The sequence below is a fragment of the Haliotis rubra genome, unplaced genomic scaffold (genome assembly GCF_003918875.1).
Source record: "Haliotis rubra isolate DU_JTF1 unplaced genomic scaffold, ASM391887v1 Scf258, whole genome shotgun sequence".
Taxonomy (NCBI): domain Eukaryota; kingdom Metazoa; phylum Mollusca; class Gastropoda; order Lepetellida; family Haliotidae; genus Haliotis; species Haliotis rubra.
This window is the reverse complement of record NW_025766647.1, coordinates 1,227,813-1,252,129: the sequence shown is the minus strand read 5'-3', so window position 1 is coordinate 1,252,129 and position 24,317 is coordinate 1,227,813. Positions and strand designations below refer to the sequence as shown.

The 24,317-nt window shown below is 41.0% G+C and overlaps 1 protein-coding gene and 1 long non-coding RNA gene across 2 annotated transcripts in view; one reads left to right on the top strand and one right to left on the bottom strand.

Annotated features, from left to right (window-relative positions):
- The window catches only part of LOC124279855 (synaptotagmin-A-like), a 42,625-nt gene extending 19,143 nt beyond the window's left edge, over positions 1-23,482 (top strand). The window contains exons 2-7 of the mRNA XM_046715732.1: positions 9,383-9,583; positions 9,706-9,875; positions 10,354-10,875; positions 20,647-20,764; positions 22,763-23,124; positions 23,426-23,482. Coding sequence (XP_046571688.1) covers positions 9,412-9,583; positions 9,706-9,875; positions 10,354-10,875; positions 20,647-20,764; positions 22,763-23,076 — 1,296 coding nt within the window. The 5' untranslated portion in view covers positions 9,383-9,411 and the 3' untranslated portion in view covers positions 23,077-23,124; positions 23,426-23,482. The remainder of the gene's footprint in view (positions 1-9,382; positions 9,584-9,705; positions 9,876-10,353; positions 10,876-20,646; positions 20,765-22,762; positions 23,125-23,425) is intronic.
- Positions 4,046-9,298, bottom strand: LOC124279856. Its single transcript, XR_006899500.1, has 3 exons — positions 9,288-9,298; positions 6,809-6,810; positions 4,046-4,181 (listed from the first exon to the last, which is right to left on the bottom strand). It is a non-coding gene; the product is annotated as an uncharacterized LOC124279856 (long non-coding RNA).
- Positions 23,483-24,317: the final 835 nt, after the last annotated feature.

Here is a 24,317-nt window from a genome sequence, read left to right as displayed (position 1 = left end):
CCTGGTCTATGCTGACATAAAGTAGTAACCCTGGTCTATGCTGACGTAAAGTAGTAACCCTGGTCTATGTTGACGTAAAATAGTAACCCTGGTCTGTGTTGACATAAAGTAGTGACCCTGGTCTGTGCTGACATAAAGTAGTAACCCTGGTTTATGTTGACGTAAAGTAGTAGCCCTGGTCTGTGTTGACATAAAGTAGTAACCCTGGTCTGTGTTGACATAAAGTAGTAGCCCTGGTCTGTGTTGACATAAAGCAGTAACCCTGGTGTATGTTGACGTAAAGTAGTAACCCTGGTGTATGTTGACGTAAAGTAGTAACCCTGGTCTATGTTGACGTAAAGTAGTAACCCTGGTCTATGTTGACATAAAGTAGTAGCCCTGGTCTGTGTTGACGTAAAGTAGTAACCCTGGTCTATGTTGACATAAAGTAGTAACCTTGGTCTGTGCTGACATAAAGTAGTAACCCTGGTCTGTGTTGACATAAAGTAGTAACCCTGGTCTATGTTGACGTAAAGTAGTAACCCTGGTGTATGTTGACATAAAGTAGTAGCCCTGGTCTATGTTGACATAAAGTAGTAGCCCTGGTCTATGTTGACATAAAGTAGTAGCCCTGGTCTATTTTGACGTAATGTAGTAACCATGGTCTATGTTGACATAAAATAGTATCCCTGGTCTATGTTGTCATAAAGAGCCCTGGTCTATGCTGACATAAAGTAGTAACCCTGGTCTATGTTGACGTAAAGTAGTAGCCCTGGTCTATGTTGACATAAAGTAGTAGCCCTGGTCTATGTTGACATAAAGTAGTAGCCCTGGTTTATGTTGACATAAAGTAGTAGCCCTGGTGTATGTTGACATAAAAGAGTAACCCTGGTCTATGTTGACATAAAGTAGTAACCCTGGTCTGGGATGACGTAAAGTAGTAGCCCTGGTCTGTGTTGACACAAAGTAGTGGCCCAGGTCTATGTTGACATGAAGTAGTAACTCTGGTCTGTGTTGACATAAAGTAGTAGCCCTGGTCTGTGTTGACATAAAGTAGTAGCCCTGGTGTATGTTGACATAAAGTAGAAGCCCTGGTGTATGTTGAAATAAAGTAGTAACCCTGGTCTATGTTGACATGAAGTAGTAACTCTGGTCTGTGTTGACATAAAGTAGTAGCCCTGGTTTATGTTGACATAAAGTAGTAGCCCTGGTGTATGTTGACTTAAAATAGTAACCCTGGTCTATGTTGACATAAAGTAGTAGCCCTGGTGTATGTTGACATAAAATAGTAACCCTGGTCTATGTTGACATAAAGTAGTAACCCTGGTCTGTGTTGACATAAAGTAGTAACCCTGGTCTGGGTTGACGTAAAGTAGTAGCCCTGGTCTGTGTTGGCATAAAGTAGTAACCCAGGTGTATGTTGACGTAAAGTAGTAGCCCTGGTCTATGTTGACATAAAGTAGTAGCCCTGGTCTATGTTGACATAAAGTATTATCCCTGGTCTATTTTGACGTAATGTAGTAACCATGGTCTATGTTGACGGAAAGTTGTGACCCTGGTCTCTGTTGACGTAAAGTAGTAGCCCTGGTCTATACTGACATAAAGTAGTAACCCTGGTCTATGCTGACATAAAGTAGTAACCCTGGTCTATGTTGACGTAAAGTAGTAACCCTGGTCTATGTTGACGTAAAATAGTAACCCTGGTCTGTGTTGACGTAAAGTAGTGACCCTGGTCTGTGCTGACATAAAGTAGTAACCCTGGTTTATGTTGACGTAAAGTAGTAGCCCTGGTCTATGTTGACATAAAGTAGTAACCCTGGTCTGTGTTGACATAAAGTAGTAGCCCTGGTGTGTGTTGACATGAAGTAGTAGCCCTGGTGTATGTTGACGTAAAGTAGTAACCCTGGTGTATGTTGACGTAAAGTAGTAACCCTGGTCTATGTTGACATAAAGTAGTAACCCTGGTCTATGTTGACGTAAAGAAGTAGCCCTGGTCTGTGTTGACGTAAAGTAGTAACCCTGGTCTGTGTTGACATAAAGTAGTAACCCTGGTCTGTGCTGACATAAAGTAGTAACCCTGGTCTGTGTTGACATAAAGTAGTAACCCTGGTCTGTGTTGGCATAAAGTAGTAACCCTGGTGTATGTTGACGTAAAGTAGTAGCCCTGGTCTATGTTGACATAAAGTAGTAACCCTGGTCTATGTTGACGTAAAGTAGTAGCCCTGGTCTATGTTGACGTAAAGTAGGAGCCCTGGTCTATGCTGACATAAAGTAGTAGCCCTGGTGGATGTTGACGGAAAGTAGTGACCCTGGTCTGTGTTGACGTAAAGTAGTAGCCCTGTTCTATGTTGAAATAAAGTAGTAAACCTGGTGTATGTTGACGTGAAGTAGTAACCCTGGTCTGTGTTGACGTAAAGTAGTAACCCTGGTGTATGTTGACGTAAAGTAGTGACCCTGGTCTATGCTGACATAAAGTAGTAAACCTGTTCTATGTTGACGTGAAGTAGTATCCCTGGTCTATGTTGACATTATTGGTCTATGTTGACATAAAGTAGTAGCCCTGGTCTATGTTGACGTAAAGTAGTAACCCTGATCTGTGTTGACATAAAGTATTATCCCTGGTCTATGTTGACATAAAGTAGTAGCCCTGGTCTATGTTGACATAAAGTAGTAACCCTGGTCTATGTTGACACAAAGTATTATCCCTGGTCAGTGTTGACATAAAGTAGTAACCCTGGTCTGTCTTGACATAAAGTAGTAGCCCTGGTCTGTGTTGACATAAAGTAGTATCCCTGGTCTATGTTAACGTAAAGTAGTAGCCCTGATCTGTGTTGACATAAAGTAGTAACCCTGGTGTATGTTGACATAAAGTAGTAACCCTGGTCTGTGTTGACATAAAGTAGTAGCCCTGGTCTGTGTTGACATGAAGTAGTAACCCTGGTGTATGTTGACGTAAAGTAGTAGCCCTGTTCTATGTTGACGTAAAGTAGTAACCCTGGTCTATGTTGACGTAAAGTAGTGGCCCTGGTCTATGTTGACGTAAAGTTGTTGCCCAGGTCTCTGAGCACGTCAGTACGTAACCTTGTCATCTGTTGATCGTCATCTTGAATCCTGTTACATGGGTGGCTTCTGGTCGGCTTCTCATGAACATGCTGGATGCCAACACGACGACCCATGGGGTCCAGCAGCTGGTGTAGACGTGTATGAAGCCACACCATAAGTTGGTTTAGAATAGACAAGTTTCATAAACAGAGGATGAGGAGTGCGTGAGTGAGTGACTTTAGGTTTACGCTGCTTTTAGTAGTATTCCAGCAATATCACAGCTGGGGACAACGTTAGGTGAGCACAACGAACTACTTTAAATGTTCTATAATTAACGAAGTCTTCATAAAAAACATGCCATGTTTATTGATAACGGATAACACCTTTTCTAGAGTATGGAACGAGGTTTCAGGTACAACACAGACTATAGGTACAAACCCCAACAAGTTCGTCAACATGGCGACTATTTAGAACAGCTGTCGGTACAGCTAGCAGGATTTGCATTATTCATTCGGACAAGGGATCCATTAACTCGAGTGCACTGCATTACAGCATCTGTACACCCACATGATATTGACACAGACCTTTCTGTGTAGCACACGCACATTCTAATGTTCAGCTTGTATGAACAACAAGGAGTTTAAACGAAAATCAATATCCACTATATACTACTATATCAAATGACGTAGGTCTAGATAAGCTAAAGATCTTTTAATAGATTTCGTACAAAATGCTTCAAAAGTCTAAGTGATTCATTGACAGGGATTCTACCGGAATATGTTTGCTGCAAGAATTCGACTTTAGGTTTTAAATATACTCGCCAAAAAGAAACGCAAAACTTGTTTTCAGATGTATCCTGCATGTATTACATAAAGACCAATACATCGTAATATGTTGTTCAAACGTGACACAAGCCATTGTGACTGACCGAGGTTTAACTCCGTGATACGTGAAGAAATCAAAACAAAACATCAAAGACAATCACTGGATTTATTACACATTGTTTCACTCACTATTTTACTTACAAAAGTAGTCTTTAATGGTGGGCTGCTGCAAAGGTTGTTTTAAAGAATTGAGCATGTCCATTGCTTTATCTGCATTTTCGATGTCACCCTGGCACTCGTAGTACGTAATGATGTTACCGAGGTACAGTCTCATGTCTGTTAAAGACGGAAGGGTGACAGTGTCTTCTGCTTCTTCTTCTTCACTTTCAATCTGATCATCTGCAGCTGTCACTGTACTTAAAAAGAGAAAGAAAAATTGTATTGTGGTTTTATTGATTTTCAGAAAGCATTTGACAATCTTTGGCGCATTGGTTTATGGAAAAAGTACACAAGGTATTGATGGCTAGTTTATTCGAATTATTGTTAACATGTACGATGGTATTCATTTATGTGTGTGTTCAAATGGTACTTACTCAGAACAGTTTCTCTGTATTATTGGAGTCCGCCAAGGGGGAAATCTCTCCCCAATGCTATTCTCTCTATTTTTGAACGATTTGGAAACGTTTTTACTTCTCAAAACTACTTTTTGAAGCACGCCATTATAATGCTATACGGAGAACTTGGAAGGGTATCCCAATTAACTCTATCAAATGTCGTATGGCCACACTTCTATCTGGTAGAGAACAAAAGCTGCCAAATGTTATACAATGAAGCCTGTAGAAACAACAGTAATCAAAAATGGATACAATCTGTGGAAGCCTTGGAGATGTCGAATTCTTCTAAGTCTACCATGTATCGTGTATTCAAATCCGAACTTGTCCTTGAAAAATATCTGATATATATCCCTTTCTCCTTGGCTCTTAAATTTCTCTTGTTTAGAACTTCCTGCCATCGTTTACCTATAGAAGTAGGTAGGTGGCACAAAATCCCACCCGAAGAAAGAATGTGTTGGCGATGAATTTCTTTACATTTTTCTCTGCCATTTCTTCAAACATCATCGGAAAACTTATATCCCAAACCCTTATGTTAAAAAACTCAATGTTTTAAGATTTAACGAATTATTTAACTGTAAACGAATTAGTGTTTTAAAACAGCTGTATATATTTTATAGTACTATCATGAAAACTGTACAATCTTCCTTGTAAACCATCCTACCATCCCATGTATTCTCAACTGTATATTTGTACCTCTTATGCCGATTATCCCGGCCGGAGCGTAATAAAAGTTCTGTTCTGTTCTGTTCTGAATGATGGAATTGGTCTTGCAGAAATATTATTGAGTATTGAAGCAAATAGGATGTGTATATTGAGTATTGAAGCTGGTGGGATGTGTCTATTGACTATTGAAACTAATGGGTTGTGTCTGTTGACTATTGAAGTATACTCGGTTGATGGTGGGATTTGGGCGTTTGATGTGAATGGCTTTAGTGAGCTTGCGTTCAGTGAAGTCTGTTTGATTGTTAGCAAGAACGGTGGTGTCAGATGTCATATTTGATGATTGGGGCTTGCTTTGATTTGGTCAGAGATGGCTGATCTGCTGTTGGAATTGGTAACAGAGGTCTGATGTTCTTTCACTCGGGTGTTGATGGGTCGTGACGTTTCGCCTATGTAGCTCTGTCCACAATCACAGTTTATTTTGAACATGACACATTTAGGGTTGTTGTTGTTGACGGTGGCTGGTTTCCGTCCGTTAGCTGGAGGACGCGGAGAAGGCGGTGTCTATGCCCGCTTGTTGTTTTAGGAGTCGGCTGATTTGATGGGATGGTTTACCAATCGATCGACCGAACAATCAATCAATCAATCAATCTTTACTCAAAAAACACCTACGGTGGTACAAGAGCAAAACACAAAACATATATATACACATAATACATGCGTCTAAGTAACTATTTATTAACAGGATTTTTAAAATGTTTATGAATTTAGACAGGCATTTCAGTTCTTTTGTGCATTTAGGTGTAAAGTTTACAAAGGTATTACAATAATAGGTAGATATATGCATCAACTATTTCAACATTATTATCTCCATAGTTAAAGAACAATTCAGTTATATTCGCTGGACCTCCACCAAATATGACAACTTTAGTCTTAGTAAGACTGACTTGTAATTTCCATAGTTTACAGTAGGTTTCAACCGTATCACGTGATTTCTGTAAATCACGAGGTGTCTCGGCGAACAAAACAGTATCATCAGCATAAGGAGTAGAAGTAATTTAATCCACACCAGTACTTCTTGAACACGTGTGGAGTCAACACTGATACCATTGCACCTATTTTCTAATAGATAATTTCGAGGTCATTCAGGTAAATTGAAAACAGAAGGGGTGATAAATTAACACACACACACACACACACACACACACACACACACACCTCCCTTTTCTCATATCTTTATTGCAACAGATGATATCGGATTTTTTGTTGCTAAATTCAACAACTGATTTTATGTTACTGTACTTGTTATAACAAATTCATAAAATCTTCTAAGGATGCCAGGTTTCAGTAATTTTGTCCACAAACGAGATCTCCAGACTGTGTCAAGGCTTTTGTGAAATCTACAAAAGCGCATTAGTTAGCATTTGAAGAACAAAAATATTATCTGAAGTTGCTAATTGCTTTTTGAAACCGGGTTGAGCTTGGGTCAAGGTTTTATTGTTTTCAAAACGTTGTTAGTCTTGCATTTAGGATCGATGTGTGTAAATAATCTACCAATACGACGTAATATTGTTATTGGCCTATAGGAGTTTGGATCAAGCTTATCGGCTTTATTCTTAAAACTATATTTCACAATTTCGATCAGCCAAGTATCTGGCATATTACCGAAATGAGACTATAAGGTTAAACAACTCTGTATATAATGGAGCTAAAAGATCAGCACTGTCAATAATACTGAGTCAAAAAAGAAACTTCACAAAATGTAATTTGAAAAATAATGAATACTTTTTCTCTGATGATACATCTATGTATCCGAAATGGGATCCCTATCTTTCGACTCTAGACAAACGTTAGCAAAACCCATTCAAACCCATCCATTCGTCGTGCAAATGACGTTAGTGCCAAATCAGGTTTTGCACGTGCAGTCGATCACGTGATCTTCGCATCGAAGTTTTCTTCATATGCACGTGTTTGCATTGGCCTCAAGAATTGAAAAAACACTTTTAAACCACAGTTCTAACGGTACTTGAAATACCACGATTGTCAAATGTGCAACGTGAACGTGCCGTTGGCATGTTGCAAGCGGGAAGATCAGTTATTGACGTCGCAAGAGCAATGGGATGCAGCCGTCGTACTGTGTATGACTTGCGAGGTCGTCTACAACAAACTGGCACCACTTCTGATCGCCCAAGGTCGGGTCGTCCACGTGTGACGTCACGAGCAGAAGACCGTCAAATCTTCCTACGTCACCTACGTGACATATTTCTGCCAGCTACACGAACCAGGGCTGAGATGTTTAGAGGTCGACTGTCCTCACAGACCATTCGAAATCGGTTGCGGGCTGCCAATCGCCATTCTCGACGTCCATATCGTGGGCCAATATTCACGCCGTTTCATCAACGTCGACGTCTGCTGTGGGCCCAACGTCACCTCCGATGGACCCAGAGAGACTGGAATCGAGTCGTCTTTAGCGATGAATCCAGGTTTACCCTCAGATTCTCGGACGGCAGGCATAGAGTCTGGAGACGACGTCGTGAACGGTATGCCCAATGTTGTGTACAGGAAGTCGACAGATTCGGGGGCGGAAGTTGCATGGTGTGGGGTGCTTTCTGTGGGAACAACCGTTCCCGACTTCTGGTCATCCGTGGAAACCTCACAGCTGCTGCTTACCGCGACCAGGTGCTCACCCCTGAACTCGTTCCTTTCATGGCGGCTCATGGCCCAGGTCTACAGTTCCAGCATGATAATGCTCGGCCGCATACCGCGATGTTGACACGCAATTTCCTTCAAAACGCTGGAATCAACGTCATGGACTAGCCATCGAGGTCCCCTGACCTTAATCCAATAGAGCACGTTTGGGATGCACTTGGGAGAAGGCTTCGTGGTCTTAGGAACCAACCTCAGAATTTGCAGGAACTTGGCGCTGCCTTGCAAGAGCAATGGCGCAGAATCCCCAACCACGTGTTCACAAGCATCAGGCAGTCGATGAGGAGACGGTGTTTGGTGAATGCGCGGGGCGTCCATACACAATATTGAACTGAGAAATTTCGCATTTATATTCTTGTGACTTCACATTCTGTATACCCATGTTTTGGAACGGCGGTGTAGCCTAATGGAACTGATTATGGCACTGTCAGTGTATCGAGTACATCACACATATCTCAGCAATGCAATAATAACAATTTAACCATCTTACCATCTCTTGTTCTTTTATAGTGCCCTGAAGAAAGAATGTATATATAACGGTTTACAGAGGTAGATTTCCATTGTTTATATTCCTCCATTAAAGCCATATATAAGGTATTTGGTAACATTGCTGCATTTGCCATCATAGGTTTTCGAAAAAAATGTTACATGATGAAATTGTATGACGAAAATGGGTAAAGAATCGGGGTGACTGATATTAGAGAGTTGTTTTACAAAGCAGGTTATGGTTATGTAATATGAATACTGTAGAGGGTGAGTTACATTTCCTTCTAGTCCTGTCCTGTTTTTTCGTCCTGTTTATTCGTCTCTACGAATGAAATGTCTAAAGCCATCTTATTATAAGCATCCAAGTGTAAGAAAATTTATTTCATTGTTAAGACATTATTGCTACAGAATATGTCAATGTACATCATGTATTTAAAATATTTATGCAACAAAAGGTGAATTCCGTCTACTTGTCAGTAACAAAAGGTGAATTCCGTTTTCTTGTCAGTAACAAAAGGTGAATTCCGTCTACTTGTCAGTAACAAAAGGTGAATTCCGTCTACCTGTCAGTAACAAAGGGTGAATTCCGTCTACTTGTCAGTAACAAAAGGTGAATTCCGTCTACCTGTCAGTAACAAAAGGTGAATTCCGTCTACTTGTCAGTAACAAAAGGTGAATTTCGTCTACTTGTCAGTAACAAAATGTGAATCCCGTCTACCTGTCAGTAACAAAAGGTGAATTCCGTCTACTTGTCAGTAACAAAAGGTGAATTCCGTCTACCTGTCAGTAACAAAAGGTGAATTCCGTCTACTTGTCAGTAACAAAAGGTGAATTCCGTCTACCTGTCAGTAACAAAAGGTGAATTTCGTCTACTTGTCAGTAACAAAAGGTGAATTCCGTCTACCTGTCAGTAACAAAAGTGAATTCCGTCTACTTGTCAGTAACAAAAGGTGAATTCCGTCTACCTGTCAGTAACAAAAGGTGAATTCCGTCTACTTGTCAGTAACAAAAGGTGAACATGATGTGCTTAATATAGATGCTGTGCTGAACACAATCACTTCCGCCTTCCAGAGCTAGATGGGCTGAGATAGGACCAGAACATGTCAACATCCGAGGCTCCAGTTCTCTATCATCTGGAACCTTGGGACAAGCTCGTCATAGTAGCGGCAGCACTGGCAGCTCTGTTTACTATTGGCATCCTCGTGTTCTGTGTCATCAGCCCCCTGTGTTGCCTCTACCACGTGTGTCCCTGTAAAGACAAGGATGAAAAAGGTACGTCTATATGTTCAATAAGATAGCTATTCAGTTGACATGTAAAATGATCAACCGGCAAATGGAGGGAAGCTTAAGAATATCCCAAAGTGTTGCAAACGTAACATTGATATTTCTTTCAGAGAAAAGGGACAAGGAGAAAGTTCCTGCTTATGGCTCAACGACAGGATCGCATTCTCCGTACTATAAACCGGAACAACACAGTCTCTGGCAGCCTCTACAATCATTTAAAGACACAGACACTTCCGATTGGTCAGATTACAGTTCCCATGACGTCATTGAAATGAAACAGGTACCACATGATTTGCATGTTAAATATGTGTTAAAGATCCACTTTTCAGTGATGTCAAAAGTCTGTGACAAGGTCGAATATATCATCTAGTGTAACGTTAGTTTGCATACCGCCACACTCCGCAATGCTGCAGACAAACCACGATGGTCTGCAGATAATAGAGCTTGCAGTACTGCAGACTAACCACGATGGTCTACAGATAATAGAGCCTGCAGTATTGCAAACGTACCACGATGGTCTGTAGAAAAATGAGCCTGCTATTTTGCACCAGACACACCCGCGCTTGACATATTTACCAACGTCGTGAGTATAGTGTAGCCTGACCAGCCGGTCCATTTACTCGACTTTAACGAAACAGTGCTCGGTGTTTTCAAAACTGCCCACCAAAGGTAGTGAACACTGTAAACGTTATTTCGTGACATCATTGTTTCTACATCGGCAAACATCGGTTTCCTAACTTTGATCATATACATTTCAGGATCGTCACAAAGAACATGTCTTCAAACCGATTCGCAGTGAGCCCCAGTCCCCGTCTTCCCCAACTACCTTCCTGCTTGAAAAGGCTTCTCTGGTCTTTGGTCTAATGTATGACAGAGTCGACGGTAAGCTTACAATACGAGTCCAGAAGCTTAGCAACTTCTCAATCACCGATCCTGATGGCACCATGACACCTTACGTCAAAGTCAGGTTATACCGGGCTCCGCGCAGCATCTTTACCTTCAGGGGCAAGGCGAGTAGGGAGCAGGAGATGAACAACCTCGATGTGGAGTTCCAGACGAAGATACTACGCAGGTCTACAGACCCAGCTTTCAACGAGATATTCATTGTGCCAATTGATGCGAATGAGATCCATTACTACACCCTGAAGATGCTAGTGTGCGACTTTGACCGCTACACAAGGCATGTCGTAGTGGGCGAGGTGGTGGTGCCATTGTCACGGGTGGAGTGGACCACGCAGACGGAGGTGGTGTTTGACGAGCAGCTGCAGCCCCCTGTTGGTGTAAGTTTACATACAGTAATGGTGGTGGTGTTTGACGAGCAGCTGCAGAGCACCCTGTTGGTGTAAGTTTACATACAGTAATGGTGGTGGTGTTTGACGAGCAGCTGCAGCCCCCTGTTGGTGTAAGTTTACATACAGTAATGGTGGTGGTGTTTTACATACAGTAATGGTGGTGGTGTTTGACGAGCAGCTGCAGCCCCCTGTTGGTGTAAGTTTACATACAGTAATGGTGGTGGTGTTTGACGAGCAGCTGCAGCCCCCTGTTGGTGTAAGTTTACATACAGTAATGGTGGTGGTGTTTGACGTGCAGCCCCTTTGGTGACGAGCGAGCAGCTGCAGCCCCCTGTTGGTGTAAGTTTACATACAGTAATGGTGGTGGTGTTTGACGAGCAGCTGCAGCCCCTGTTGGTGTAAGTTTACATACAGTAATGGTGGTGGTGTTTGACGAGCAGCTGCAGCCCCTGTTGGTGTAAGTTTACATACAGTAATGGTGGTGGTGTTTGACGAGCAGCTGCAGCCCCCTGTTGGTGTAAGTTTACATACAGTAATGGTGGTGGTGTTTGACGAGCAGCTGCAGCCCCTGTTGGTGTAAGTTTACATACAGTAATGGTGGTGGTGTTTGACGAGCAGCTGCAGCCCCTGTTGGTGTAAGTTTACATACAGTAATGGTGGTGGTGTTTGACGAGCAGCTGCAGCCCCTGTTGGTGTAAGTTTACATACAGTAATGGTGGTGGTGTTTGACGAGCAGCTGCAGCCCCTGTTGGTGTAAGTTTACATACAGTAATGGTGGTGGTGTTTGACGAGCAGCTGCAGCCCCTGTTGGTGTAAGTTTACATACAGTAATGGTGGTGGTGTTTGACGAGCAGCTGCAGCCCCCTGTTGGTGTAAGTTTACATACAGTAATGGTGGTGGTGTTTGACGAGCAGCTGCAGCCCCCTGTTGGTGTAAGTTTACATACAGTAATGGTGGTGGTGTTTGACGAGCAGCTGCAGCCCCCTGTTGGTGTAAGTTTACATACAGTAATGGTGGTGGTGTTTGACGAGCAGCTGCAGCCCCTGTTGGTGTAAGTTTACATACAGTAATGGTGGTGGTGTTTGACGAGCAGATGCAGTGTAAGACCAGATGTTGATATGCGTGTTCCATGCTTGTTGCTGCTTGTTACACACTAGTTAATGCAGTGTAAGACCAGATGTTGATATGCGTGTTCCATGCTTGTTGCTGCTTGTTACATACTAGTTGATGCAGTGTAAGACCAGATGTTGATATGCGTGTTCCATGCTTGTTGGTGTACTTGTTACATACAGTAATTGGTGCAGTGAAAGACCAGATGTTGATATGCGTGTTCCATGCTTGTTACCGCTTGTTACATACCAGTTGATGCAGTGTAAGACCAGATGTTGATATGCGTGTTCCATGCTTGTTACTGCTTGTTACATACTGTTGATGCAGTTTACATACAGTAATGGTGGTGGTGTTTGACGAGCAGTTGATATGCGTGTTCCATGCTTGTTGGTGCTTGTGTTTGACATACTGCAGTGTTAATGCAGTGAAAGACCAGATGTTGATATGCGTGTTCCATGCTTGTTACTGCTTGTTTACATAATAGTTGATGCAGTGTAAGACCAGATGTTGATATGCGTGTTCCATGCTTGTTACTGCTTGTTTCATACTAGTTGATGCAGTGTAAGACCAGATGTTGATATGCGTGTTCCATGCTTGTTACTGTAAGTTACATACTAGTTAATGCAGTGAAAGACCAGATGTTGATATGCGTGTTCCATGCTTGTTACTGCTTGTTACATACTAGTTGATGCAGTGTAAGACCAGATGTTGATATGCGTGTTCCATGCTTGTTACTGCTTGTTACATAATAGTTGATGCAGTGTAAGACCAGATGTTGATATGCATGTTCCATGCTTGTTACCGCTATTTTGTTACATACTAGTTGATGCAGTGTAAGACCAGATGTTGATATGCGTGTTCCATGCTTGTTACTGCTTGTTACATACTAGTTGATGCAGTGTAAGACCAGATGTTGATATGCGTGTTCCATGCTTGTTGCTGCTTGTAACACTAGTTAATGCAGTGTAAGACCAGATGTTGATATGCGTGTTCCATGCTTGTTACTGCTTGTTTCATACTAGTTGATGCAGTGTAAGACCAGATGTTGATATGCGTGTTCCATGCTTGTTACTGCTTGTTACATACTAGTTGATGCAGTGTAAGACCAGATGTTGATATGCGTGTTCCATGCTTGTTACTGCTTGTTACATACTAGTTGATGCAGTGTAAGACCAGATGTTGATATGCGTGTTCCATGCTTGTTACTGCTTGTTACATAATAGTTGATGCAGTGTAAGACCAGATGTTGATATGCGTGTTCCATGCTTGTTGCTGCTTGTAACACTAGTTAATGCACTGTAAGACCAGATGTTGATATGCGTGTTCCATGCTTGTTGCTGCTTGTTTCATACTAGTTGATGCAGTGTAAGACCAGATGTTGATATGCGTGTTCCATGCTTGTTACTACTTGTTACATACTAGTTGATGCAGTGTAAGACCAGATGTTGATATGCGTGTTCCATGCTTGTTGCTACTTGTTTCATACTAGTTGATGCAGTGTAAGACCAGATGTTGATATGCGTGTTCCATGCTTGTTGCTGCTTGTTACATACTAGTTGATGCAGTGTAAGACCAGATGTTGATATGCGTGTTCCATGCTTGTTGCTGCTTGTTTCATACTAGTTGATGCAGTGTAAGACCAGATGTTGATATGCGTGTTCCATGCTTGTTACTGCTTGTTACATAATAGTTGATGCAGTGTAAGACCAGATGTTGATATGCGTGTTCCATGCTTGTTGCTGCTTGTTACATACTAGTTGATGCAGTGTAAGACCAGATGTTGATATGCGTGTTCCATGCTTGTTACTGCTTGTTTCATACTAGTTGATGCAGTGTAAGACCAGATGTTGATATGCGTGTTCCATGCTTGTTACTGCTTGTTACATACTAGTTGATGCAGTGTAAGACCAGATGTTGATATGCGTGTTCCATGCTTGTTGCTGCTTGTTTCATACTAGTTGATGCAGTGTAAGACCAGATGTTGATATGCGTGTTCCATGCTTGTTACTACTTGTTACATACTAGTTGATGCAGTGTAAGACCAGATGTTGATATGCGTGTTCCATGCTTGTTACTGCTTGTTACATACTAGTTGATGCAGTGTAAGACCAGATGTTGATATGCGTGTTCCATGCTTGTTGCTGCTTGTTTCATACTAGTTGATGCAGTGTAAGACCAGATGTTGATATGCGTGTTCCATGCTTGTTACTGCTTGTTACATACTAGTTGATGCAGTGTAAGACCAGATGTTGATATGCGTGTTCCATGCTTGTTGCTGCTTGTTACATACTAGTTGATGCAGTGTAAGACCAGATGTTGATATGCGTGTTCCATGCTTGTTGCTGCTTGTTTCATACTAGTTGATGCAGTGAAAAACCAGATGTTGATATGCGTGTTCCATGCTTGTTACTGCTTGTTACATAATAGTTGGTGCAGTGTAAGACCAGATGTTGATATGCATGTTCCATGCTTGTTACTGCTTGTTACATACCAGTTGATGCAGTGTAAGACCAGATGTTGATATGCGTGTTCCATGCTTGTTACTGCTTGTTACATACCAATTGATGCAGTGTAAGACCAGATGTTGATATGCGTGTTCCATGCTTGTTGTTACTACTTGTTACATACTAGTTGATGCAGTGTAAGACCAGATGTTGATATGCGTGTTCCATGCTTGTTGCTGCTTGTTTCATACTAGTTGATGCAGTGTAAGACCAGATGTTGATATGCGTGTTCCATGCTTGTTACTGCTTGTTACATACTAGTTGATGCAGTGTAAGACCAGATGTTGATATGCGTGTTCCATGCTTGTTACCGCTTGTTTCACATAAGTTAATGCAGTGTAAGACCAGATGTTGATATGCGTGTTCCATGCTTATAACTGCTTGTTACGCATACTAGTTGATGCAGTGTAAGACCAGATGTTGATATGCGTGTTCCATGCTTGTTACTGCTTGTTACATACTAGTTGATGCAGTGTAAGACCAGATGTTGATATGCGTGTTCCATGCTTGTTACTGCTTGTTTCATACTAGTTGATGCAGTGTAAGACCAGATGTTGATATGCGTGTTCCATGCTTGTTACTGCTTGTTACATACTAGTTGATGCAGTGTAAGTCCAGATGTTGGTATGTGTGCTCCATGCTTGTTACTGCTTGTTTCATACTAGGTAATGTAGTGTAAGACCAGATGTTGATATGCGTGTTCCATGCTTGTTACTGCTTGTTTCATATAAGTTAATGCAGTGTAAGACCAGATGTTGATATGCGTGTTCCATGCTTATAACTGCTTGTTACATACTAGTTGATGCAGTGTAAGACCAGATGTTGATATGCGTGTTCCATGCTTGTTACTGCTTGTAACATACTAGTTGATACAGTATAAGACCAGATGTTGATATGCGTGTTCCATGCTTGTTACTGCTTGTTTCATACTAGTTGATGCAGTGTAAGACCAGATGTTGATATGCGTGTTCCATGCTTGTTGCTGCTTGTTTCATACTAGTTGATGCAGTGTAAGACCAGATGTTGATATGCGTGTTCCATGCTTGTTACTGCTTCTTACATTCTAGTTGATGCAGTGTAAGACCAGATGTTGATATGCGTGTTCCATGCTTGTTACTGCTTGTTTCATACTAGTTGATGCAGTGTAAGACCAGATGTTGATATGCGTGTTCCATGCTTGTTACTGCTTGTTTCATACTAGGTAATGTGGTGTAAGACCAGATGTTGATATGCGTGTTCCATACTATACTGAAATCCTTAGAAACGTATCACCCTATTATCATTGATCAAGTTTAAACGCTGTAAATATTGATGCATGTAGGATTTTACTCGTTCACAGTTTAGTACATCCTGTAGTGATCGCATGATATCACGGGGTAGAAAATTAGGAATACCTAAAAGTGAAAGACTGTGTCCATTTTGTACCATCCCAAATGTAGAAACAGAATACCATGTCTGTCCAGTGTATCCATTTTGTACCATCCCAAATGTAGAAACAGAATACCATGTCTGTCCAGTGTGTCCATTTTGTACCATCCCAAATGTAGAAACAGAATACCATGTCTGTCCAGTGTGTCCATTTTGTACCATCCCAAATGTAGAAACAGAGTACCATGTCTGTCCAGTGTGTCCATTTTGTACCATCCCAAATGTAGAAACAGAATACCATGTCTGTCCAGTGTATCCATTTTGTACCATCCCAAATGTAGAAACAGAATACCATGTCTGTCCAGTGTATCCATTTTGTACCATCCCAAATGTAGAAACAGAATACCATGTCTGTCCAGTGTGTCCATTTTGTACCATCCCAAATGTAGAAACAGAATACCAGAATATCATGTTGTACCATCCATTTTAGAAACAGAATATCATGTGTGTCCATTTTGTAGTGACCTTAGAAGAAATTTCCTGCCAAGGTATTACCACAAATTTCCTTCAGAGTGTAAATGTAAACTTTTATTTACCACCAAAAATACTCCCATGCTTAATAATCTTGCCAAGTTTACTTTCTTTGCTCTTAAAATGGGGGACAAGCAATTGTCCATTACATAACCTACATATTTTATATTCACATGTATATTGTACTAGATATACTTGTTGTACTCAAACATTGATACATGGTGGCGCAACATCAACATCTTTGTCAGTACATTAATTGTAAAATGGGCCTTTGGCCTGATTTACCGAAATCAACTACTACTACTAACATTGAACAAGTCTGAAGCCCAACTCTGCTTGAAGTAATCTGACTCTGGCAGATAAACGTGATGCACAACGAGAAGCACTTAACTGTTCACTTTACACAATGCCACGTTTATCAGCTTTTGAGAGAAAATGAGCTGTTTGGTTTCTTGAGACTTGTTTGTCTGCACGTCACGTGGCAAAAGGTTTATTTGTCTCAATTACAAAATTGGTCAGGTTAGCACCGTACCTACGACAAACTGACAGAACACGTGAACGGCCACACCGAGGGCAAGCACGTGTCACGACCCCGGTCCAAGATCAACCTCACTCATTCCAGGACAATTTTCAAGCCAGGGTCCAAAACAACCACGGATAAAGGGGATCATCAGTCCCCAGATGGTACAACAGCGACCACGTACCTCCGAGTACATATTGGTACAACAGCGACCACGTACCTCAGGGATTACCATATTGTTACGGCGGAGGTACAGAGAACAACAGCGACAACGTACCTCAGGGATTACCATATTGGTACGGCGGAGGTACAGAGAACAACAGCGACCACGTACCTCAGGGATTACCGTATTGGTACGGCGGAGGTACAGAGAACAACAGTCGTTGCCACATGGCGGCAAGTCAACGTCTCAGCATTTTGCAACAGAACAATGCACGACCCTATATTGCTAGAACCTTCTACAGGGAGAAGGCCTGTCATGCCGTTGGCGTCTCCACATCTAAATGGGGAAAGACTTTTACTGGAGCTCAGCCTAATAATGTCTATGAGTTGGAATATTGCGTCAGATATGGCAAGCTTTCACGAGGAGTCATCTCATGGATTAGACGAAGATGTGTACCTGTGCCCAACGTAAATAATGACCACACCCGTTACTAACACTGACTGTGTGAATGTCTTGAGTGTGTGTGAAATTTCAATTTGAACCCCGTCAATGTTAGTGTTAATTTATGGTTGCACTCAATGATGAAGTACTGTGTTTCCATGTTGATTCACAGTTTCACTGCCAGGGACAAGTTTGTTTTTATTTATTTATCAGGGTGATAACAAGTTGTTCTCTTCTTTATTTATCAGGGTGATAACAAGTTGTTCTCTTCTTTATTTATCAGGGTGATAACAAGTTGTTCTCTTCTTTATTTATCAGGGTGATAACAAGTTGTTCTCTTCTTTATTTATCAGGGTGATAACAAGTTGTTCTCTTCTTTATTTATCAGGGTGATAACAAGTTGTTCTCTTCTTTATTTATCAGGGTGATAACAAGTTGTTCTCTTCTTTATTTATCAGGGTGATAACAAGTTGTTCTCTTCTTTATTTATCAGGGTGATAACATAACAAGTTGTTCTCTTTATTTATCAGGGGGTGATAACAAGTTGTTCTCTTCTTTATTTATCAGGGTGATAACAAGTTGTTCTCTTTATTATTTATCAGGGTGATAACAAGTTGTTCTCTTCTTTATTTATCAGGGTGATAACAAGTTGTTCTCTTCTTTATTTATCAGGGTGATAACAAGTTGTTCTCTTCTTTATTTATCAGGGTGATAACAAGTTGTTCTCTTCTTTATTTATCAGGGTGATAACAAGTTGTTCTCTTCTTTATTTCAGGGTGATAACAAGTTGTTCTCTTCTTTATCAGGGTGATAACAAGTTGTTCTCTCTTTATTTATCAGGGTGATAACAAGTTGTTCTCTTTAATCAGGGTGATAACAAGTTGTTCTCTTTTTTTATCAGGGTGATAACAAGTTGTTCTCTTCTTTATTTATCAGGGTGATAACAAGTTGTTCTCTTCTTTATTTATCAGGGTGATAACAAGTTGTTCTCTTCTTTATTTATCAGGGTGATAACAAGTTGTTCTCTCTCTTTATTTATCAGGGTGATAACAAGTTGTTCTCTTTATTTATCAGGGTGATAACAAGTTGTTCTCTTTGATTTGTTCTCTTCTTTTTTCAGGGTGATAACAAGTCATTTATCAGGGTGATAACAAGTTGTTCTCTTCTTTATTTATCAGGGTGATAACAAGTTGTTCTCTTCTTTTTTATTTATCAGGGTGATAACAAGTTGTTCTCTTCTTTATTTATCAGGTTGTTCTCTTTATTTATTTATTTATCAGGGTGATAACAAGTTGTTCTCTTCTTTATTTATCAGGGTGATAACAAGTTGTTCTCTTCTTTATTTATCAGGGTGATAACAAGTTGTTCTCTTCTTTATTTATCAGGGTGATAACAAGTTGTTCTCTTCTTTATTTATCAGGGTGATAACAAGTTGTTCTCTTCTTTATTTATCAGGGTGATAACAAGTTGTTCTCTTCTTTATTTATCTGATAACAAGTTTTCTTTTTATCATCAGGGTGATAACAAGTTGTTCTCTTCTTTATTTATCAGGGTGATAACAAGTTGTTCTCTTCTTTATTTATCAGGGTGATAACAAGTTGTTCTCTTCTTTATTTATCAGGGTGTGATAACAAGTTGTTCTCTTCTTTATTTATCAGGGTGATAACAAGTTGTTCTCTTCTTTATTTATCAGGGTGATAACAAGTTGTTCTCTTCTTTATTTATCAGGGTGATAACAAGTTGTTCTCTTCTTTATTTATCAGGGTGATAACAAGTTGTTCTCTTCTTTATTTATCAGGGTGATAACAAGTTGTTCTCTTCTTTATTTATCAGGGTGATAACAAGTTGTTCTCTTCTTTATTTATCAGGGTGATAACAAGTTGTTCTCTTCTTTATTTATCAGGGTGATAACAAGTTGTTCTCTTCTTTATTTATCAGGGTGATAACAAGTTGTTCTCTTCTTTATTTATTTATTGATCAGGTGATAACAAGTTGTTCTCTTCTTTATTTATCAGGGTGATAACAAGTTGTTCTCTTCTTTATTTATCAGGGTGATAACAAGTTGTTCTCTTCTTTATTTATCAGGGTGATAACAAGTTGTTCTCTTCTTTATTTATCAGGGTGATAACAAGTTGTTCTCTTCTTTATTTATCAGGGTGATAACAAGTTGTTCTCTTCTTTATTTATCAGGGTGATAACAAGTTGTTCTCTTCTTTATTTATCAGGGTGATAACAAGTTGTTCTCTTCTTTATTTATCAGGGTGATAACAAGTTGTTCTCTTCTTTATTTATCAGGGTGATCACAAGTTGTGTTCCGGTGATGTGTTTCTAATGGATGTCAGTATAGTTACTGTAATATAAGACTAGATGCATGTGTGGTGTATGTTAAATAGAGTTCTGGCCATGTCCACTGTGTCCTTAACACTGTGTTATGCTTGTAAGCTTATATTTTCGTTACTTGTTAAGCAGTTATCTTCCTAACTATTCTTTCCGTTATGCAGGATATGCAATGCTATAATGTTCCCTCGATTCGTATGAAAAGCAATCATATTATGATATTGCATACTCCCATTATTTTTATGAAAAACGTCATTGACCTGTACTTGAAACTATATAGATATGTTTTTCACAACCGAATTCCAGATCATTCATGGATGATATGTATTTACTTATCTACATGTCATTATCATACATATTGAAATCCCCTTAACGGCTGAATCATCTGAGCTGTTATGTGCATGATAAGGTTTAATTTATGCCCACCTCAGTACAGCTCATGTAGATCACAGCTGTTGCAAGGTGTAAACTGTTACTAAATTTATTATAGATAAATGCTAAATTGGAACATTTCATAAAACTCAGTAAATAAGGAATAGATATTGAATTTAGTGTTGTTACATCCTAACCGTTAGAATCTACATGTACAGTATTAGATGGGACATATGTATCTTAGTACAGTATATATTTAGCGTACTTATGTATATACAGAAGAGGCCTTTTACAACATGTGTTGATGTACATGTTTACATGTAACAGACTCTTATTAACATTTGTTTATCAACAAACCTACAAGCTGTCTACGTTATATTATGGTTTATTTTTGTATTTAATTTTTACATCAGGAAAACCTCGGAGAGGTACAGATTGGGCTGATGTACTTACCCACAGCAGAGAAATTGAGTCTCACCATCATTAAGGCACAGGGGCTGAAGATAATGGACCAGACTAAGGCCTCTACAAGTAGGTTTACATTATACACTACCATACAAAATTATTCTTCCCTCCTCCGTTGTGTTGTGCCAGGCGAGTGTTGTGTACATGAAGACCGACAGACAGACCATGGCGAGTGTTGTGTACATGAAGACCGACAGACAGACCATGGCGAGTGTTGTGTACATGAAGACCGACAGACAGACAGACCATGGCGAGTGTTGTGTACATGAAGACCGACAGACAGACAGACCATGGCGAGTGTTGTGTACGTGAAGACCGACAGACAGACCATGGCGAGTGTTGTGTACATGAAGACCGACAGACAGACCATGGCGAGTGTTGTGTACATGAAGACCGACAGACAGACCATGGCGAGTGTTGTGTACATGAAGACCGACAGACAGACCATGGCGAGTGACCGACAGACAGACCACGTTGTGTACATGAAAACAGACAGACAGACCATGGCGAGTGTTGTGTACATGAAACCCGACAGACAGACAGACCATGGCGAGTGTTGTGTACATGAAGACCGACAGACAGACCATGGCGAGTGTTGTGTACATGAAAACCGACAGACAGACCATGGCGAGTGTTGTGTACATGAAGACCGACAGACAAACAGACCATGGCGAGTGTTGTGTACATGAAACCCGACAGACAGACCATGGCGAGTGTTGTGTACATGAAAACCGACAGACAGACCATGGCGAGTGTTGTGTACATGAAAACCGACAGACAGACCATGGCGAGTGTTGTGTACATGAAACCCGACAGACAGACCATGGCGAGTGTTGTGTACATGAAAACCGACAGACAGACCATGGCGAGTGTTGTGTACATGAAAACCGACAGACAGACCATGGCGAGTGTTGTGTACATGAAGACCGACAGACAGACCATGGCGAGTGTTGTGTACATGAAGACCGACAGACAGACCATGGCGAGTGTTGTGTACATGAAGACCGACAGACAGACAGACCATGGCGAGTGTTGTGTACATGAAACCCGACAGACAGACCATGGCGAGTGTTGTGTACATGAAGACCGACAGACAGACCATGGCGAGTGTTGTGTACATGAAACCGACAGACAGACCATGGCGAGTGTTGTGTACATGAAAACCGACAGACAGACCATGGCGAGTGTTGTGTACATGAAAACCGACAGACAGACCATGGCGAGTGTTGTGTACATGAAAACCGACAGACAGACCATGGCGAGTGTTGTGTACATGAAAACCGACAGACAGACCATGGTTTCCATATAAGCACTGCGGTCCAAAGTACATTTAATGTCAGTGAGTTATAGGACACCGTTTACCATAATAGTTTCTAGGATGTGGGCCCAGAGCTGCACACCCTTGTCCCAATCAAACAATTGTTTTACATCCGAAAATACTGTGACATGCACGTTTCAGGGGACCAAGAAGTATATCCTTTTCAAAAACTACATGCAATAGGCTCTTACAAAAACATTAAACTTGACAATGTGACATATATAGAATCCCAGAAGGACATTGTCGCGTTGTCGCCTTGGTAGAAACAAGTGAAAGGTGCCACATTAACGGATGTGCGACAATATGGCAATGTTACATTTGTCGCATTGAATGATATTATTTATTTTACCAAGGGGGAAGAATATGACATTGTTCAAGGTCAAAATTTGTCACATTGTCGCTTCGTCACCCCGTGTAAAATGTTGAAATAAGGAAATAAAATGCCCGACAACAAGACAAATAGCCACTTTGGCAACAAACAAAAAGTTTCACAAGTACGTTCTAAGTTTTCATAGTATGACATGCATTGAACTGAATGTTCAAATACGACATTGTGAATATGTATGGACTTCTTGGTGCTGTTTTCGAAAATAGGAAAATTAGCATTTTAATTGTATCAGCTACATCTAACACAACAACCAATACTATTCCTCTATCATTTTACACGTTCAAGTATTCGATATTAGTACATCTTTGCTCCCCTGTGCTCAACGACAAAGTCACACTCACATGTGTGTTTGTTCCAGACGCCTTCATGAAAGTGACTTTAATCTTTGATGGCCGTCCCATGAAGAAGACAAAGACGTCGGTACGTCTGAGTGACGTCAGCCCCGTGTTCAACGAGACTATGACGTTTGACGTACCTCACTATCAACTTGACAACGTGTACTTCAGCATCGCCGTCATCCATATTGACAAGGATGCGGAGAAGCCGTCACGGGCTCTCATTGGTCGATTATATTTAGGCATGAACTTTGACTCCGATGCTCGTGCACAGTGGACCGAAATGATTCAGAACTCCAGGAAACAAGTAGCATGCTGGCACAAGCTACAGATTTGATCTTACCTTGACTCGTGTTGTTCAGCAGCTCTATATATACTGATGTATCGGGGGACCTTGACTCGTGTTGTTCAGCAGCTCTATATATACTGATGTATCGGGGGACCTTGACTCGTGTTGTTCAGCAGCTCTATATATACTGATGTATCGGGGGACCTTGACTCGTGTTGTTCAGCAGCTCTATATATACTGATGTATCGGGGTCTGCACCTTTATACTCGTGTTGTTCAGCAGCTCTATATATACTGATGTATCGGGGGACCTTGACTCGTGTTGTTCAGCAGCTCTATATATACTGATGTATCGGGGGACCTTGACTCGTGTTGTTCAGCAGCTCTATATATACTGACGGGGGCTTTTATACAGGGATGGCATTTTATTTATAGTCAGTGATTATTCGATGGGTCGAACTGCTAGTCAGTGTCTTATAGATGGATCAGACGTTAGTCAATGTTATGTTTATTATCATTATTGTTCTTGTTGTTATTGTTGTTGAAGCTGTTATAGCTCCAATAAGCGGTGGGCCACATACAGTCAAGCTGTTATAGCTCCAATAAGCGGTGGGCCACATACAGTCAAGCTGTTATAGCTCCAATAAGCGGTGGGCCACATACAGTCAAGCTGTTATAGCTCCAATAAGCGGTGGGCCACATACAGTCAAGCTGTTATAATGCGGTCCAATAAGCGGTGGGTCACATACAGTCAAGCTGTTATAGCTCCAATAAGCGGTGGGCCACATACAGTCAAGCTGTTATAGCTCCAATAAGCGGTGGGCCACATACAGTCAAGCTGTTATAGCTCCAATAAGCGGTGGGCCACATACAGTCAAGCTGTTATAGCTCCAATAAGCGGTGGGCCACATACAGTCAAGCTGTTATAGCTCCAATAAGCGGTGGGCCACATACAGTCAAGCTGTTATAAGCTCCAATAAGCGGTGGGGTGGGCCACATACAGTCAAGCTGTTATAGCTCCAATAAGCGGTGGGCCACATACAGTCAAGCTGTTATAGCTCCAATAAGCGGTGGGCCACATACAGTCAAGCTGTTATAGCTCCAATAAGCGGTGGGCCACATACAGTCAAGCTGTTATAGCTCAATGGAACATACAGCAAGGTGGGCCCACATACAGTCAAGCTGTTATAGCTCCAATAAGCGGTGGGCCACATACAGTCAAGCTGTTATAGCTCCAATAAGCGGTGGGCCACATACAGTCAAGCTGTTATAGCAAAGCCAATAAGCGGT